General features: G+C 40.7%; 1 protein-coding gene across 2 annotated transcripts; it reads left to right on the forward strand.

Moving 5' to 3' along the window:
• The first annotated feature begins 803 nt into the window (after positions 1 to 803).
• On the forward strand, positions 804 to 19243 carry rin3 (Ras and Rab interactor 3). 2 transcript variants are annotated; one of them, XM_065966482.1, is made up of 14 exons: positions 804 to 1320; positions 7229 to 7853; positions 8296 to 8407; positions 8527 to 8602; positions 8850 to 8941; positions 9819 to 10860; positions 13592 to 13772; positions 13871 to 14042; positions 14759 to 14880; positions 14954 to 15140; positions 15711 to 15842; positions 15990 to 16150; positions 16833 to 16947; positions 17451 to 19243. In XM_065966482.1, the coding sequence occupies exons 1-14, from the start codon at positions 1286 to 1288 to the stop codon at positions 17714 to 17716; spliced, it is 3318 nt and encodes a 1105-aa protein (XP_065822554.1). In that variant the 5' UTR covers positions 804 to 1285; the 3' UTR covers positions 17717 to 19243. The 2 variants fall into 2 exon arrangements, with proteins under 2 accessions (XP_065822554.1, XP_020511200.2); XM_020655544.3 differs by having other exon boundaries at positions 805 to 1320; positions 15990 to 16156.
• The last annotated feature ends 1019 nt before the right edge of the window (positions 19244 to 20262 follow it).

A 20262-nucleotide genomic window follows, 5' to 3' on the forward strand; every position in this document is an offset into this window, starting at 1 on the left:
TCTGGCTGTAAACATGTTTATTTCGGCTCACAGCACTTTTTTGCACATCGACATCGGCTAATGTTTGCAACATCAGAGGTTAGGTTCTAAACTTTTTATTTTATCTCAGTAAAAGGAAACCCTGAGTTGAAACATTTGTATAAGCTTGTTTTTTTATGCCATTTTCCTTTATTAGTAAAGCTGTAGAGTGAAATGTGTGGAGAGCGAAACGGGGGATGATAGGCATCAAACTGCGTCAGGACCAATGTGACAAGGACTGTGTCCTCTGCACGCAAGGGGATTGCCTACAGCAACTGAGCTAAACCACAACCCCTCTAATTATAGAAGGTGAGGCATCTCCCTCAGCACTACCTTTGCTTGCGGACTTAAATAAAGCAAAAAGGACAGCTTTTTATTTGTTAGCTGATTTAGGATTTAATATTGTTAATCCCTGATAAACATTTATTTTGCTCCAATATATGTTAGCTTGTTTTTTGTGTTCAAACTTTCAGGTGAAATCTTTCAACTTGATTTTGAGTCTTCTCAGGGTAGATAAACGTCTGTAATCTAATCAATGGGAAGACTAAACACTGAAAGAAGAGATCATGTTAAAACACGATAAGAAATCAGAGAGGGGAGGGAAGACAAGACAATCAGTTTTGTGAACATAAAGGGGGAGGAGTGAGGAGGAAGGCAGGGAGAGAAGAGGGGAGACAGCGGGGAGGGGAAGATGAAGTTGTGCATTCCTCAGTTTGAAGGGGGAGCATCTGGAAATCTTTAAAGGAGGGAGGGAGAGAGGGAGAGAAAAAGGAAAGGAGGAGACTCACAGAGCATCTGCTGAATGTAGGCCATTGGGTCATATTTCTGTTGGATTTTAAAGCCTTTTTGGTGCTCAAAAGTGGGAAAATCTGATCTACTTATTGAAGAAAAGAGTACTGACTGTAAACAGAGTAAGCTACAGGACAAGAAGGTTTGATTGCATGTTGACAGAAGTTGTCAGACTGTGTGCAAGAGACAAGAAAAGACAGCCGAGAGGAGGGGAAGTCTGACCAAAGCTCGGCCTCTTCCTGCCTCACAATCGGCTCAGGAAGTGCAGGCAGAAACAAGAGAGAGGGGAGGGCTGACTCAGAGAAACATTTTTTTTTCCTTTTGCCTTTTAGTTTTCCCTTATTCAGTCCTACACAGATCAACAGGAGGAAGAGGAGAAAAAAAAACAAGGAGGAGTGTGGAGCAGAGAGGAGGCGGAGCTTTCAATGGAGCTCAGACAGAGTGACAGAGAGAAGTCGAACAGTCAGTCTGTGGAAATATGATGGAGGCCAGCGTTGTTTCTACAGACGCAGGGTGAGTTTATGATGGGTCTGTGATAATGTGAAAATACAGAGCGTGATAAGTACTAGTGAAGGAAAAGGGTAGGTGTTGTTGTGTAGTATCATGGAGGGGAGGAGGGGAAGAAGGGGGTCGAAAGTCAGGCAGCCAGAGCAGGAAAAGCAGATGTGATGACTCAGTGACTAATAAATAGGTCAATGGCTTCTTTGAGGTTTTGAAATGCCAGGTTCTGACTTTACGCTGTCCAGTCAAGTTACATTTCTTTCACATGAAACACACAAAGAGAGAGGTTTTAGTTGCAGAAAGAGTTTGTTGTTACAGTAAGAAGAGTTTGTATTTGAGGATGTGAGTTGTTGAGAGTGGCTACATGAGAAAGACAGATCAGACCGTTATAATTCATGTCAGAGTCTTTGACTTTTCAGTGTGCACACCTAAGAGTTTGAGTTCCTAAACTGGGAACAAAGTACGTGCAAGATGCCAAAGAAAAACCTAATTTCAGATCCTTTTTATTTGTTAACCTATGACAAAGTTGTGGGACGTTGTGTCACACCGTGTAGATGAAGGCAACACTTAAATCTAGAGTGCAATGTTTAGGAGTCAGTACTGCTTTAGTGTTTGAGGCCTTTCAGAATAAAAGCATCAGATTAAAAAGCTAATTATAGGTTGTGATGAATTGTATCTTGTGTGTTTGCTTTGTTTCACAGTTGTGTTTGTCTCTGAAGAATGTGTGTTTTTTCTAAAGGTTAGGTTAAGGTTAACCTCGCTTGAAAGGTTTCGAAAGCAAGTTAGGTCAACACAGTCAGGGGTTGGATCAGGTATTCAGGTTGTTTACTCATGTTAGAGCCCTGCCGTATAGAAATACTCCATTGCATTGGAATTGTGAATTCAGTGCTCCAGGATTATCACCTGAATTTAAAAATACAAAAGTAGAAACATTTATTTTGTCCCCCTGGTACTGAAATATAACCTGACAATTGTTTTCTAGTTATTATAATAAATGTATCTATGTTTAAAGAAGCTCATAAGGGGAGTAAAGCTACATTTAGATACTTTTTTAAACTTTATTATAGTCAAGACCGCCCATAAGAGGGCTTTCTGCTGCATTGTTGGGCCCATTAAGGTGAGGTAAAACATAATCCATCCCAAATTTAATCAACAAGTTCCATTTATTTTACCCAAAAAAAAAAAAAAATCACCATTACTTATTAACACAGCAAAATGACATATTTCACTTTGTGTTGCCTGTATCAAAATGTAATCCTGCTATTCGTAAAATGGGATGAGGCTTTTATTTTGTAATGTTTACATTCTGGACAGTCCATTGAATTTAACGATCAGGCCAGTGATGTTTGACTGTGTTTTGCCAGGCCAAGACCTGTATGAGAGTTAGGATGCCTGAAAAGTAAGACTTTTATGACATGTGACCCCAAACAAACAATCTGCTGACAAGCTTTTTATTTTCAGTCAGCTCTGAAGCTGATCTGAGCCAGGCTGAGGAGGCGAATGTTAGCCTGGAGGCCGGTGCTAACGCTGCTGAGCCAACACACATCTATGGAAGTTATTAAATGGCATCTGTGGAGGGCCCATTCACCAAACCTTTGAGAAGTCCAGTCACCTCTGTGGGCGGGCCTGATTATAGTTAACATATAAAATCAACACAACACAGTTCCTGATGGAAATACACTTACGACAGCAGATCACGTCTCAAGCCTCTATTAGTCATCATATCTGTCATCCAGTCTCTGTCTGAGGTTTGGACTGCGACCGTTTTCGTGTTATTGCTTTCTTGCGGGCTACTGATAATATCGCTCATAAGTTTTTATCCTGAACTAAAGAGTGAGAACAGAAAGTCCCGAAAACAGAAATGCTTTGTATCGCCCGTGTTACCTCAGTATGGACACATTTCTGGTCAGTTCTTAAATATATGAAAATGGCCTTCCAGGTGTTAATCACATTACCTACAAACGCTCTTCAGACATCAGCATCTGTACACATTTAATTTTGCAGGTTATCAAATATCTGATCAGATTACGCCGACAGAATTTCCTCTGAAGCTCCAAGCTGGTTGCGGATGACTACAGAACACGTATTTAGTTGATCTTCCTAAGAGATATCGAGCCCAGATTATTTCTTTTAGTAGTTACTAGTTTACGCTTCTTTAAACAGCTCGCTTGTTTTGGTTGATTTAAAGGGTCACAGGATTATTCTGAGGGGATGTGGGATTATTAATAAGAGAGAATAGAATTTAAAAAACAGTAATGATACACACATGTTTTCATAGGCTATATTGAGTATTTTGGCTTTTCTCTACCCTTTGCTGTGAAATGAGGCACAAGCTGACCTCTATGAGCGTCCAACAGTTGTCTAAATTCAAACTTGTCAGAATCAGCTTCACTGGACAGTTATTTTCACAAATATGAGGAATTTTTCTCAGTTTAACTTTGCTCTCTATGTACAAGGATTAAACAGTAAATATTAAAGGAGCAATATGTGACTCTGACACAGAAGCTTCACTTTATCTCCTTTATCTCTTCATCTCCAATATTGATCCTAGTTTGAGCACGTTTCTGCTCGTGGAGCTTATTAGAAACATGCAGAGGCTTTTTAGGTCGGGTACAATCACTTCTATCTGAACCACTTCCCGCTTCCATCACTGCAACACTTGTTGACCTGATAACTGCTCTCATATCTGGTAAACCGAGGGGTTAATATGTACAAGCCTACAAAAACAAATCAATTGCAAAACTTATGCAGATTTCTAACCTGATAATAAACACTATGTAATCATTAAATTACATCCAATGATGCACTAATGGGTTATTGAAATATGTATCTTATTTTTCTGTTGAGCGCTGGAGTTTACTTTAACTTTCTCATGAAGGTTTGTTTGATTGAGACACAAAAGAGCATCATATTTTTTTTTTAAACTATCGTACATTTTGTCAGTTATTTATGTAAACTCTTCAAATGAACTGTAAAGTATCAAACAATTAAGCTGTCAAATAAATGTAATGGAGTGAAAAGCATATTTCCCTTTAGATTTGAGTGAAGTATAAAGTAGCATAAAAACTGACAGAGTGCAAACACAGCTCACATTACAAATAAAAACTATCTGAATTCATTATTTGTCAAACTCAATATTTTCCAGTTTGTCTGAGCAGTGAGTGTTTTACTGAGCTCTGCAGTTTCCATTGCTATCCCACATTCAGCTGACCCGACTCTTATTCTGCTCTTTCCTGTGAGTTAGCATCACATGTGGCATCCACACAGGACTCACTCTGTAGTCGTTAAGATTTCCTCACATTCACAGAATATTTCTTTGAAACACAAGGCTGGGCTGTACGTAGATAAAGTGAGATAAAGCAGAAGCTCAAAAAGGAACACGTAGCTCAATGCATCTTTCTGGTGCAACATAAAGTTGTTTACAGTTAACAGTTATTTATGTCACAGCTTAACTTTCAAGAGAGGAACAAATGGTCTGAAAAAGCAGTATGGGAATATCACACATCGAATGTGAAAGTGAACAAGATGCATTTCCTGCAGTGCTGATTAGATTTCTGAGGTATTTCAAGTTAAACCACCAGACCTCTGCGGGGTTTTCATTAATGTGACATCATTCTTAAGACATCCGTCATCTATCGCTTGTATCGTCTAGAGAAAACCTTACTTTAATCCTGAAGAAGATTCATGATAAATACTGTGGCATAAATGTTTGTGAAGAACATCATCTGTAAAAAGACAAAAAGGACCCTCTGTGTTACACTAATATTATGTGCAGGGCCTTGTCCTAAGGGTCGTGTGGCCTTGGCCAGGGCCTGGCTGATTAGGAGGCCTTTGTCCCCATTGAAATCTGATTGGCCACTCCAGGTATTTTTATTGTTTGTTATTTGCCTTGTCAGAGGCCGGACTTAAGTTAAAATCATTTTATTGGGCTGTGTTATATCAAGCTGCTTGTAGCTCTTTTGTACTTCAATGCCTCGCATTTCCTTTTGTTGGAATTTTGAATTATGACTTTGGACAAAGTACATCTTCTCTTTGAGTCTACAAGATTTAAAGGTTGCCACTACTACTTTCTTTAATTCGGTTACATACATGGATTTCTCTTTCAACTTTCAAGAACCTGGTGTGCTTTTTCAGCAAAAATACAACAACATTGTGACATTTCATCAAAGATGTGAAATATATTAAGAGTGCTGGTGGTCTAGTGATTAGTTCACGCACCCCATGTACAGAGGCTACTGTCCTCAAAGCAGCCTGCCCGTGTTGGAATCCGACATGTGGCTCCTTTCCCCACATAAAAGCCCAGAAATAAATCTTAAAAAACACACACTTACATTGCATAATGTCTGCTTGTGAACTACACTTTAGAGAGATGTGGATTGCCGTTCATAATATTTAACTGCATTATTTAAATCCATGGACAGATTACAGAAGTTTAACTATCATTTGTCATTCTTCAATTCAAGGCAACGCAAATAAAAAGTTGGTAAAAAATGGGTGAATTTAGTTCAGATTCAAAGTGTTTATGCCCTAACATGCAGGCTGAGTGGAGTTTCTAAAAACCTGAATGAATTCTTGGATTACCAGAAAAAGACCCTAAAGCGTGGACATCATCTGTTCAGGCTGTTCAACACATGCAGCTGGGAATATTTCCCCCAAACACATCGGGGGAAAACTTTTTTTCACTTTTTTTTGCATGTGCTTTACATGACATCCCAGAAGTTTAGTCATGTATTGGTTCTTGTTTTAAAAAAAATCACTGAACATCAAACTAAGGAAAAGTCTTTATAGAGATGATTCAAGTCATTGTAAGACAGTGGGGTTCTTTGATTGGATAAAGGCCTGCTATGATTTCAATCCCTGTGTCAGTTTTCTGCATAAAACCAAAGTCTGCTCCCATGTCCTGATGTGGTCAACACTACTGAGTCTACAAAGCAGAATGCTGCTGATGTCTTAGCAAATAGCAACCTGTAATCATCATCTTAATTTAGTGGATGGAGTCATTTTCACCTGGGGTCTTAAACTGATTAATGCAGCATTGTTGGGTGCTTGAGCCACTTGTTCCTCAAGGTAAAAGTCCACAAAATCCTAATAAAACGACATGAGACCACAAGATGCATGCAGAAATTAAATAGATGTAGAATGTAAGAGTCAAATAATAAATGTAAATATGGTCGACCACCAGACTCCAATTGTAAGGAGAACATGTATTAGTTTTGAAATCGAGCAACATGTGAGTTTTTAGCACCTCCACTGAAGCTAACCGTCTCTTGGATACTCACTTTAACATGTCATCTCAATGAACAGATTCTGCTTTTTTAATCAGCATGTTCATGTGAGGGACTGGATTCTGTCATCTGAAGTCTTCTGACTTTCATTTGCAGTATGAAGAGTTTCGCCCTCCATTGTTTCAGCAGGCTTTTGATGTATGCAGGAAAACAGTGTTTGGTGAGCAAACGAAGCAGAAAGGGGCTCCGCTGTAGTGCAATCCTGACACTTATTAGCAGTCATCTTGTAACAGTTTAGCTTTAACTAATGTCTGTCAACAAATATCTGCATAAAACAGCAGCTAATAATGCATTCTCAGATTCTCAGAGATTATAATTTCTCACAATTAGGATGAAAAAGGTTTTTTCTATCCCCAGAAAGTGTTTCCCCTTTTCCCACTTATGTGCAGTTCTGTTGCAAAACAATCCAGCACAGTCATGGGTACTGATCTTCCTAACAATGGTGTCAATTATTCCCGTTGTTGGACCTCATCATGTGTCACAAAATGCATGCAGTGCAGAGGGTGAACATGAACTCCAGTATGTGCGACTGGTTAGAAAGATAAAGTTCTGCAGACTTGATGCTTGTTTCTCAAAGCAGACAATCTTCAAAGTGTGTTATTATCTCTGACCTTTAGTTTGTTTTTTCTTTGCAGCCATGCAAGCCCTCTGACAGGACCTCTCGACACTCCATCAATCACTTCTATCGCCTCTGTCCCTCCATCTTCCCCCCTCCCTCTATCTTCCCCCCTCTCTCCACCTTCCCTGCCCTCCTCCCTCCCTCCTGCCCGGCCATGTCGACCCAAACCGCCTCCTCCTCCTCCTCCTACGCCCAAACCCTCCCAGCTCCCCACCAGTTCTCCTCCACCTTTGTCCATTCCGTCCACTCCTCCATCCCTCCCTCCTGCCTCCAGACCTCCCCTTCCTCCTCCCTCCATTCCTACACCTTCCCCTACTTCATCCAACCTTCCTCCTCCATCTCTTCCTCCTCCTCTCTCCCCAATTCCGGCATCGCCGTCACCCCTGTCCCCTCTTCAGCCGAGTCTCTCCTCCGAGCTGACCCCCTCTACTCCTCCTCCTCTCCTTCCTCTTATATTATCACCAGCTATCTCGTCCTCCCCATCACCTGCTCCACCTTCTCCCCCTGTCATCCAATCATCTTCCCAAACTCCAAGCAATTTAAGTCTGATAGATCGGTTGGTTGGGAGCGCCTCGGTGTGGCAGCACAAAGGACTCAGCCAAGAGAAAATCACAAGTATGCTGGAGAAAGAGACAGCAGGGGTGAGACACACACACACACACACACACATGCACACACACAACACAAAAAACAGTGGTTTTGCAAAGTAAAAAAGACCTGATAAAAGAGAATTAGTTAATAAAGTGTTGTATGATAACAACACAAAATACTGGCGGCTGCAGACAGGGGTGGATCCTGGGTTTGGATCCAGCAGGGCAGCATTGGAGTAGCCACCCCAAAATCCTGCACTATGATTGGCTCTGCAGTTCAATTAAAAAAAAAAGTTGCATATGCCCCTGACTGAAGATGTACAGTAAATCTCCATTCAAAGCAATAATGGTTGAACTTGAATAGAGAGTAGTGTGTTGTTTTGCTGCTGCTCATCATGAGGGGTATGAACATACATACATATAAATATTAAATACTTTAAGTATATATGTGAAACTCATGCTTTCCAGCCTGACCTGATCGCTCATGTTTCAGGCGTTCCTGGTTCACGGCGCAGAGCGTGAGGCCATGACCCTATCGGTGCGGCTGCCTGATGAAGAGGGGGCGCCACTTGTTAACAACCTGCGGGTCAAACAGCACAAAACATGTACGTGTTACACGCATGTGCAGCTTCTGGCTCAGAGAGCTATACGAATTACAAAATGCAACATTTGCATGATTGAGTGATTATAAGCTGTTTGTGAGAGATTTGTTTTCCCGTCTCAGATATCCACCTAGATGGCTCCAGTCTGGTTTTTGATGACGACATCTTCAAACTGATCTCCTTTTACTTTGCCAGCAGGTAACGCTTACTAACACACATGTACTACATAACTATAAAATATGATTATAGCTTGTGCAAACTCAAATATAAACACTCAAGCATGCATATGATTAAATAACCATACTTACACACATACATGGACAATGATTCAACATAAATACAAACACAACATACATATTAAACATTAAACATGCACACCCCATAAGAGCATCATCTCTCTGTGTAAACCTAATGCTTGCTTTTTATGTTTGGATCCGCCGTTCAGGGACATCCTTGCCATCCCATTGAGGTTACCGCAGGCTATTACCACGGCAACCAACAGAAAGGAGCTGGAGGTCATCTCCACTATGGGAGCAGGTATATAAATCTATGTTGTTAGTGCATGGAGGTGGGGGGGGGATACATTTAAAAGTATGACAGCATGAATGAACACATCCAAAATAGAAAAGATACAGACAGTCACTGTTCATATAAAAAGAGCAAGAAAATAAAGCAAATCAAGATTTATTTGGCATATAGGATGTGTAGTGTTCTCATCACAACGTTAACAAGTTAGAAAGGTGTGTGGGACTAAAGAGTTGAAATCTGTGTCTCTTTAGACTGTTTTACTCTTTAAACAAAATCTTAGATGAAATCTGAAAGAAGAGGGAAACAGCTAGCCAAATCCACCAACCAAACAAGTTTCAACTTTCTCAACTTTAATAGGAATGAAAAGACATCTCTTAATGCTGTATCCAGGCCTGTTTTATAAGATGGACAGCTAGGACAACAATCCTGCACCGGCCAAAGTGATTTAGAACAACATGCAGCCAATTCAGATAAGATGCAAATTCAAACACACATGCATAAGTCCAAAAAATTAAAACACGCTTCAGATGAAAGAACATGCTGAAAAACGCTGCAATTGCAATTACAATGCAGTTAAAAACACAGAAGAAGAAAAGACAAAAAAAAAAAAAAAAAAAGATGCAAATCCAACGACAGTGCTCCTGGTGTTTTGAGGTAGTCGATATGGGTCAAATCTCAAAAGACGTTCAGAGAAAAATATCTTTTAAGCTGTCTGTCAGATTGTCAGGTCAGAAGAGATCCATCAAGCTTACATTAAAGATTCAACAAATGAAATAATCTCAATACAAGAGAGACTCACAGGTCAAACAAAAGAGTCAGTATTGAGTGATAAACGCGGATAATGAGTACAAAGAAACTTTTCTAACACTAACTGCATGTCTTGCAGATTTCTGGACGTCTGATCTGCACCAGCAGGCAAAGAACCAGGATCTGGATTTGGATCAGAACCACAACGACCTGTTCTTGTATGTAAACCCGGTGACTGTAGAGGAGACCCCCAACAAAGACCTGAACCCCCCATCTATCTCTAAACCTGAGATCATCACCAGTCAGAACATCCCCGTCTCCATGCAGAACGGAGACGCTCCAGAGAAAGTCAGCACAGAGGCCAACAGTCAGACTAAAAACATGCCAAACATGGAGATAAAATACAAACGCCCCCCACCTAGACCCCCCAGTCTGAGCTCAGGGTCTGGGGTTGGACTCCTCTTCTCATCTCCGCCTAACACCTCGTCATCTGTAAACACAGCAGCTGAGAGAAAAGAGGAAGGAAGGGGAGGAGTAGGGGAGAAAGAAGAGAGGAAGTCAATGTCAACATCACCTCCTCCGTCACGGCCTCCCGTCCCGCTGCAGAGCCGAGCTGCTCCTCCTCTGCCTCCTGCTCCTCTCCGTCGCACCTCCTCAAAGAAGAGCACCGACCGAGATGTGGCCGAGGGGAGGGAGAGAGAGAAGGGACAAAATCCTGCAAAGAAAACAGAGGGAGAGGAGGGAGGAGAGAGAGGAGAGGCGAAAATGGGAAGTAAATCAGGTCTGCAGAGTGAGGGTGTTGAACATGAGATCAGTGGCCAACAGAAAGAGGAGGAGGAGGGGAAAAGAGAGGATGAGAAGCAGCAAAATAAAGAGGAAGACAAAAACAAACCCAGCTCAACGTGTCCACCATTAATCAAGAAACCGTCCCGTCCAGTCCCTCCACCCAGGAGGAAACCATCCTCACCAGAAGCACCTGTGCAGCCCAACCAGGCAGGAGGAGGATCAACCAATCAGAGCGCCGGGATGAGAGTCCCCCCGCCCCCCTCAGCACGGCGCCCAGATGTGTCCCTGTACTCACCACAGGGGGGAGCTGTGCTCGGAACAGACCCTGACTCCTGCTCCACCAGCAGCACAGAGGAAGAAGGAGAGCAGAACCAGGAGCAGGAGCAGAACCACAGGTGAGCCTGGATTGGCTGGCATAGAGAGACTGAGTGTTTCTGAGCTCTGCCTTCCGTAGTTACTGTTGCTATGCCGCTTTAGCTGGGAGTGGGTCCAGAATACTTACCTGGGATGGCCCAACTAGAGAACTGATTTAAACAAAGCTGGCATAAAGTACATGTTCACAACATAGACTGTATATTAAGATGGACAGAGAAACAGCGGCCCGGGAGTGAAGCCAAAATATTTAGATCTCTGCCTCAAGTTGTCACATACATGTCACATACATTTTTGTCAGTTCCAAATTAATTGTTAATTATTACCACACTAAATGTATGTCCTTAATTCTTCTGAAAAGTGAAGTTTAAATTAGTTATTTGATGCAAAATAGAGCAGATGTAACGTCATGATCGACAGTCTGCTTCAAACTGGCACAAGAATCGCACTGACCCGAGGGTCAGGTTATCAATATGTTATATGGGTGTTTTGGTTCTACCAGCTCCAATCTGTGCACGACACGCTCTAAATTACGTCACCAGCGCAATATATCAGTGACTATCACGGGGTTATCTTGACTTCACTTTTGTACAACAGGAGGAGATGTTTTGTCCATATTAATATACAGTTAATGGTGCACACAAACACAAGTCGGAAAAGCATTTATTTACCCTTTCTGTTTCACTAATTGAACCTACTTTATATAACTATCAAATAAGGTTTCCTATAGTGTTAAATTCTGAGACATGTATTGAGTATATATCGTTATAATCCATCCTTCATTTTTAAAGGGTGCAAAAAGATGCATCTCCAAAAGTTACTGTAAAGTGTACCATCAAAAAATGTGTTACATTGAAATGCAACAACACAACCAAAATAAATGAATAAACAAGTTCTATACAAACACATGATACACTTCATTGTCCGCTTGAGTAGATTTGTCTTGAACTCAAAGTGCCGCCACACATTCAGTTGCTTCCACTCGAATCAAAAATAAACATGCAGCACATATTGCTATACATAGCTATAAGCATACAGATGAACAATACATGGATCAAATTTAGAAGAAATACAATTATAGCAGTACAACAAAATGGGAAAATTAAAGAATGAAAATAAGTAAAAATTTTAAAAGACTAAATAACAATGCCCCTACAAAAATGATTTAAAAAAAAAGGTTATGACATTGCTCCAGATTAACCAGAATAAAATTATAAGTCTCTTTGCAGTATGCTAACATTTGCAGCTCCAGTTAGATCAAATATGTATATTCTTTAATCAAATCCTTAACAAATTGTCATGCAGACTCTCTTTTTAGGTGTAGATGCTTTAGAGTTTACTGCACATACACTTACTTACTTCATAGCGCTGTAATGAATCATGGCTCTGTAAATCATGTGACTGTGTGGATGCACAAAAAAGACACCAAGAGGAAGAAGAGTGTCAGAATAGACAGAGGACAATAGAGTTACAGAGAAAAAGATCACTAAGACGTGCGTGCAGGGGGGAGGGTGAAGATGGTGAGTCTGGAACTACACATGAATATCGAGGAGTGAGGAAATATCAAAGAAGAGACCTGTGATGCTGGGAGAGACTACTCGTAAGGTCACAGAGCAGCCAATTGTATCACGTGAACTCTCATGGGGGAAAAACTGGGGCGTTACGCAAAAGCTTTCACACAGCTGTGTGAAATTATGTAAAAGTTATACTTAAGTAAGAGGAACTGAAAAGTGTCAGGTGTGTGTGTGTCTGATTTGTTCCAGGTGTGTTAAGTTTATATATCCCCTTGAGTTGCAGCGACTCTGTGCTGACTCACCATCAGAGATTTTGAGAGCTTCTCTCTGTGTTTCCTGGGTCTTTTAGAAGTGTGTGATTCTACGTAAACACCACTTGACTTGCTTTGTCTCCAGCAGCTCTACAAAGTGTAGTCTGTTGGTGCTGGGAATATCTGACCCAGCCTTTTTGGTTTCTTTATAAACACGGGCCTGTTTGTGTCTCAGCTGTAGTGAGTTTGTGTTGTTTCCCTTGAATCTAGTTTCTTATCAGCTGCTCGGCAGAGGTGGTTTAGTTTCCCATCATCTCAGCAAAGGGAGCATATTTATTTGGATTGTAACTATTTTGGTCACCCCACCCCCACTTGTGATTTTAGTGGTTATCCCTCTGGAATACATTTAAGAGACCCAGGATCCGTATTTGCGTCCCACTCCCCCACATCATTCCACATCTCTGTGTAGATGAAACTCTTTTTTATTCTGAATCAGATAAAATAAACACCAAAGATGTAATTCTAATGTATAATGTTTTTGCTAGATATTTATTTACAGTATGTCAAGATGATGCAAAGTTAAATCAAAAGATTTCTCTACTTGCTTAAACATAAATGGAAACACATTCTTTGTACAGAAACTAAAAACTTGTTGCCATGCATGCAAAATATCTGAACGTGCAAGGTAGCTTAGCATTTATAAATAGCTAAAAAGGAAGTTTGCACAAAGTTCAAACCATATAAATGTTTTTAGCTGCTCATACAGATCTCTGCGTCACACCACTTCTCTGCACAGAGACTCACTCTCTGAATCAATTTGTACCACCATGTAGAGCAAAGTACTCTCAGTCACAAGTCATGTATCGCAGAATGTTTCTATATTTAGATGACTCTCAAAGTGTTGCTCAATCAAACACTGTGGCAGTGAGTGTTACAAATCATCTTTAGATATTTAAGGGGCTGAAGAAATACTAATGTTTTCCTTTTAGCCGCACTGCAGAGAGCCGCAGCCCCAAAGTGACCGTCAAGAGAACTCCCACCACCGTCATGTTGGACCGAGCTCGACATCGCCTCTCCACCGTCCTCACGGGCCTCATCAGCCACGACCGCCGCCTGACACAACGCATCGTGGAGCTCACCAGGGACCCTCTGAGCTACTTTGGAAACCTGGTGGGTACAGTCATCGGATTTGGAGATTGAGGATGAGCACTCAGCGGATTTATGTGGATTTTGTTTTTATGTTTAATGTTCATACTTTTCATTTTAAGGTCAAAGAGCACCGTGCGTTCACCCTGGAGACCATGTCGAACCACTCCTCCTCCACCGAGCTGCTGCAGGAGATCAGACAGATGGTGACTCAGCTGAAGAGTTACCTGCTGCAGAGTACAGAGCTGCAAGCAATGCTGGAGCCGCAGCATCAGTATGCACAGGACAAACTGGGTAACTTTTCAACTCTTTTATCTTTTATTTAATACTTTTTAAGCACTTTTTTTTCCACATGTATTCTTAGAATTAAGTGGAATTCAAATTCCCCTTGCATATTTCTCACATAAATGTTCGGATAATACACCTGTACAAACTGATGTTGATATCTACTGTGGCTGTAAAGGAGCTTTTGAAAAATGTGAGAGGAACTCTGATCAATTCAAAACCTCTGTTTTGGTGTTAAGAAGAACTCCAAAGCTCTGACAGCGAGTCTGTGTACCAAAAGGTCGGGAGATGGTTTTTTGAAATGTGTTGGCATTTCTCAGGCATGGGACAATCTAACGGACACTTCTTAATTGCATCCTGGAGAAACAAAACAAATCTGACAGCTCATGTTCATTTTGCTTCATTCTCATATGGATATTTTACGTCCTGTCTAATTTCCTGTCGAGCCCAATCACAACAGTTTATGTATTATGCAGTGGGGTTCATTACAATGGCTAGAAAATGTATTAATTAAAACAAAAACAAGGATTTCGACGCCCATTGGTGGATATTGTCAACACAGATTTTCAAATAGCTTTTGTTAAGAAAACATTGATGTCATCATCACTGACCTTGTTTGCAGTTTGAGATGTCCTGCCAATAGTTTCTCAAAATCTCCTTCATCAGGCTAAGGGGAAGTTGTTTGGAAAACTATGACATTTGACTGGATACTTGTGTTTCCGCAGAGAGTATTGCAGAAGCAGCGATGTGTAAGAGTGTCCTGAAGCCACTGAGGGAGCCGATTTATCAGAGTCTGGAGAAACTTCACAATAACAACAGCAGCCTCAAACAACTGGCACAGAACCAGGTAGGCCTGCTGGACTTTCATAGTGAACAATAAAACATTATAAGTTACCGGTGTACTAATTGTTGTGTGTCAGTCTGTAGTCCTCGGCAGCACCACCACCGCTTTGGGAATAACCACAGCCGTCCCCGAGGCCTCTGCGATGGAGAAGATCAACATCAAACTGAACAACCTCCATCTGGAATATTCTCCGCAAAAGAAGATCGAGATGCTGCTGAAGGCCTGCAAGATCATCTACGACTCCATGGCTGTCAGCAGCCCAGGTCAGAACCTTCAGAACCTCCAAGACCTCAAACCCCTGGTGCTCTTCTTATAGCCTTCATTATCCCTCTAGAGTGAGGGAAACAGAAAGGCAACACAAGTTCATCCATAAAGCCCCTTTCATACACTGAGCAGTTTAAAGTGCTTTACAGAATGAACTATGCACTATATTCACTGAGCTAACATGAGATGGTGTCAGAGTGTAACTACTTTCACTGTCACAGATCTAAAACATAAAGCAGGCACCACTTTGTGGAGCTATTTGGTACTGAAATAATATTCTTACAGTTACAATGTGACAAAAACAGTTATTTAATATTGAAAACAAAAGCCATTTACAACCTCTAACACACTGAGTGCTGGTCTGCATGTTGAAACTTTGAGCCAAGTACACAACATAATAAAACTTCTCCATCTCAAATCTAAATCTCTCCAGAGTTTTCACTGTCAAAATATTTATTTGTGTGTATTTGTGTGTTTGTGTGTGTGTGTGTGTGTGTGTGTGTGTGTGTGTGTGTGTGTGTGTGTGTGTGTGTGTGTGTGTGTGTGTGTGTGTGTGTGTGTGTGTTTAGGGCGGGCCCATGGTGCTGATGACTTCCTGCCAGTAATGATGTACGTCCTGGCCAGATGTAATCTGTCCGCCCTGCAGATGGACGTGGAGTACATGATGGAGCTGATGGATCCGTCTTTAGCACTGGGAGAAGGTACACACACACAGTGCACATGTTACTTTAAAGCACAGTCCATACTTTTCTTCTGTTGCTGTTATTGATCATGCCCTCTGTGTGTGTGTGTGTGTGTGTGTGTGTGTGTGTGTGTGTGTGTGTGTGTGTGTGCGTGTGTGTGTTCAGGATCTTATTATCTGACAACCACGTATGGAGCTCTGGAGCACATAAAGACGTTTGACCAGCAGAGGTCAGCGACGCGGCAGCTCAGCAGAGAGGTGCAGGACTCCATCCACCGCTGGGAGAGACGACGCACGCTCAACCAGGAGCGCATGAACCAGGGATCTGTGCGGGTACACACACATACACACACAAAACATGAGAAACATTAAGATTAAGTCTTAAGTATTAGTATTATCTGTGGCTGAAATAACATTGTGTAATCTAAATATTATTACAAAAAGACAACACATTAGCTGTTAAAAATCAGTAAAACTAAATTAATTAAATCGTGTAATAAAATAAAAGGTGTAATAATGGCAGCAGAGAGGCAGACTGGGGTTATTGGTTGTTGTTGCAAGGAGAGATAGGAGGCTCTTGGGATACTATGAAGTCATAACTGAACTTAACACCATCTTCTGCATGATTTATTTAAAACAATTACGAGCTGCAACAAGAATCTTTTTAAGATTCCTTGAAAGAAAACAACAAAACATGTAACTTTTAGAGGCACTTGTCTGAATGTCTTGTTCCTTAACTTCCCTTGTTTAATGTGTATGTTTCCTAATAAATATGTTACATTTTCGGTCTTTGCATTAAAAAAAAAAAGTACATTAAGAAAAATAAACAGTTTTTAGATTCACAAAGTTTACAGCTTCTGTTTGGAAAAGTACAGAAGTGTCCGACTGAAAAACGATCGCAAAGGCAAACAAGCAGTGCTGTGAACATGAGGTTAACTTGTGTAACTTTTGTGTGCTTTTTTGTGTGTGTGTCTGTGGGTGCTTGTGTGTGTGTGCATGTGTTGTACAGGACTTTTTGACAGTGTGTTGTCCTGAAGTTGGAACCAACTCAAAGACTCTGGGCGTCCTCCCGACCACGACCATCGAGGAGCTCGCTGAGCAATGTGCCGCTCGCTTTGAGCAAGGTGAAAGATAACTGTCACTTGTTGTTTCACTTATTTATTCAGCGAATGACTTGCAACATTTGTGTGCTGTTTAAGTCAGTTATTATTTCAAATTGAAACCATCGATTGATTAATGGAGAAAGAAAATCAACAGAATAATCCATAATCAATCCAAGATATTCTATAGATTCAGTACCTCAAGTTAAACATTTTGTAAAGTTCAACAAACCAACACAGTAAATTACAGATTTATAACAGTAAATAAAATAACGTTATTACTACACAAACTCATCTGCATTAAGTAAATTACTTTGACATTTTCTAAAATAACAATATCAATGTTGGACTTAAAAATATTGTGTCTTTCTAGTTTTTCCATGACTGTATGAATCCTAAACTCTAGATCTATAAAAAGAAGTGTTTCAGTGGAGTGGTCTTAAGTAAATAAATTGTTCTTTGGATGGCGTTTCCATGGCACTCTTATTAAAGCTGTCCCTTGGTAACATGATGATTTCTTCCCTCAGACGATTACATGCTCAGTGTGTACACGGATGGTGCTCAGCGGCCCCTGGCCCCCACAGAGTTGGCCGTCAGTGTAAAGAACAGCTGTCAGCCCGGATCCTACTGCTTCGTCTATCACCCCGTCAACCAGCCAATCAAACAGCCGGTCCGCAGCTGCCCCACCGACCCGCCCCCAGCTCCTCCGGCACAGATCTTTTCCCCAGCTGACGTCGAGGCTGTCGATACTGTGGAGGCGGAGGAAGAGGAGGAGAGTCTGATTAGCTTGTAGCGGTTTCAGCATCACAGTGGCAGCTGATAACTGCATCTCTGTGCATCATGAAAGAACTGATTCAAAAGTTAAACATTAAAATGTTTTAATGTAAGGTTAGGGAATATATCGGATATAAAATGATCATCTCCCTTCTTTGAATTATTTTTTATTATTCCACATTTTTTAACTTAGGCCTTACTTGAACATATTTTGGGGTCTTAACTTAATCGTACAAAAAGTTTTGGATAGCTCCAGTGAATCTCTACAGAACAAATTGGCAGCAAACTTTTCCTTAGTGGGAACAGTGTTGAATTAAAGTGCTTCCAATATGCCACAAATGGGGACAGATTGTAATTTTTCCAACATTACAAAAAAGACACTTAAAAAAATTACCATTTTCTTAAAGGGATAAGATGATTTTCAAACTAAAAGCAGCTATTTCTTTTGTCTCTGCAAAGCCACCAGATTCATCTGACAAAAACCTTGCAAGCCACAGGAGTTGTTAGTCTACTGTCGCCTCAATAGAGTTAGATGAAACATTGTTTTAAGCAATATATATTGTGTTGGATCGACATTTATAATAAAAACACCGACACAGTTTGTTATACGACAAACAAATGGACAGACTAAGGCAGATGAGTTACTGTCTGGTGGCTTTCAAGAGAGAGATGTACAGTACAGCTGTTTTTAGTTTCAATAAAACGTCTTTATTTTGGGAGCGCAGATAGCCTAGCAGTAATGTTGCGCGCCCCATGTACAGAGGCTGTCTACCCAAAACAGAAAGGCACTTACGTTTTTCAGACACAGACAATAACAACTTTAGTTTGTCAGTAACAAAACAAGCTCGACTTAACGTACTTATATTTTTTTCTGCACATATTATGTTGCAGCCACTACAGCCTGTTTCATGGTTGCTGGCTCAAGCAATCTACCCGAGCAATTCCAAATCTCTATATATTTGATAATCATTAAGACCCCAAAATATGTGGTTCGAGGGAAGGAAGGAAGGAAGGAAATTAGCTTTTACATTTCTGACTGATCTGATGGCGTGTGAAACAAGCATCTCTAAAGGAGCGACTCAAATGAGACAACACAGAGAAAAGACTGATTGTGTTTGGCTGTGTGGGGTCTGGAACCTCAGAGACTGTGGAGGGATTTACACAATGTACAGAAATATGAAATTGTAACATGCACATATATATGACTCTGTTTATAATGTTTATACTCTTTTCTACTTGATGCTACCTCCTCTGGTGCTCAAGACTTCTGCATTCAAGCAGAAGGAGAATGTACATTATTAGCTTTAGGCTACTTTACCACATGGACTGTAATGGTTACACGTTATTATATCAGAACAAATCCGTACTTTCTATGGATGTCCGCAGCATTTACTGTCAGTATTACTTTCAAGTATCAAAGCAGCTTTATGGACCAAGAGTATCTTTTTTTATTTTAAATATTTGCAGCAAGGATCAAGAAATTTCATTTTACATTAGATTTTTTTTTACTCATGATTGTAAATAAACTTGCTTTACAATTTGCTAACGCTGTTTCTTGTTTCTTGTTTCTTGTGACATTTCTTTACTAAAGGTTGCAGTGCTTTATAATAACTGATAACCCTCAACTCTACTATTGGTATCAAGTGTCCCGGTTTGTCCCATTCTTCTCCCTTTATTGTGCTGTGAACTTCTTCTTCTTCTTCGATGACCAACTAACCTCTGTTCTCATTACCCTCATTCATCTCCAGTCAAACTTTCAGTAAAATTGGTATAGTGAAATCTGTCTATCACCCTTTTTTAAAATTGAAATATCGATATTTGGCTGTTTGGCATCAGTGATTCTGTAATGGATGAGGATAAATTGCTGTATCAATATTTTCTTCCACCTATAAGTGTTAGTGACCCAAGGTGAAGTCAAGCTTAGACGTAAAACTGTTTTGATTTGCTCAAATTTCTCCAGAATTTAATAACCAGTTCAGCATTTATTTATTTTCTATTTGACCTGATAAATACATGAACCATTCAGTGACAAAGGCCCTGAGGGGAGTTGACTGTATTTCTAATGCGAACACAGGTAGTGTGAGGTGACTGAAGCTTTGTGTCTGATGCTTGTTATCCTTTTTTTAAATTCAGTTTGCTGCAGGTCCTTGTTAGGGCTACCTGCTTCCTGTCCACATGGTCATTATTTCCCACAATGCCCATAACGAGGCCCTTAACCGGTAACAAGCTTCCTCTATGCTAAAAAACTCTGCAGAATGTCCACATTTAACCTTTTTCTTGTTTCCATGTTGGTTGAGATCCACATGTGGAAACCATTTCATGTCCCAGGAGCGATGTATCAAATATAAGCTGACATCTGATTTTGTATCAGATCCTGTAAAGCTTATGTTTAGAAATGGGGGGGTCTCTTGATGTTGCCATACTAACAAGATGTCTTTGCACACCTTGATTTGTGCTGGAAACAGCCCCATCCTATTTCAGGGTTTCCAACTGAGAATTCCTTTTGTCCACAGTTGTCATACTCAGCTTTCTAAAATGGGTAACCACAGCACAGAGGGGCAATAC

The sequence above is a fragment of the Labrus bergylta genome, chromosome 18 (assembly GCF_963930695.1).
Source record: "Labrus bergylta chromosome 18, fLabBer1.1, whole genome shotgun sequence".
NCBI classification, from domain to species: Eukaryota; Metazoa; Chordata; class Actinopteri; order Labriformes; family Labridae; genus Labrus; species Labrus bergylta.

Excerpts from the sequence above, each read along its gene's own strand:
- rin3 (XM_020655544.3), top strand. The coding sequence starts at position 1,286 with ATGATGGAGGCCAGCGTTGTTTCTACAGACGCAGG. Across the intron at positions 1,321-7,228 it reads GTTGTTTCTACAGACGCAGG|CCATGCAAGCCCTCTGACAG; the intron begins GTGAGTTTATGA and ends TTTTCTTTGCAG. Across the intron at positions 14,881-14,953 it reads AACAACTGGCACAGAACCAG|TCTGTAGTCCTCGGCAGCAC; the intron begins GTAGGCCTGCTG and ends GTTGTGTGTCAG.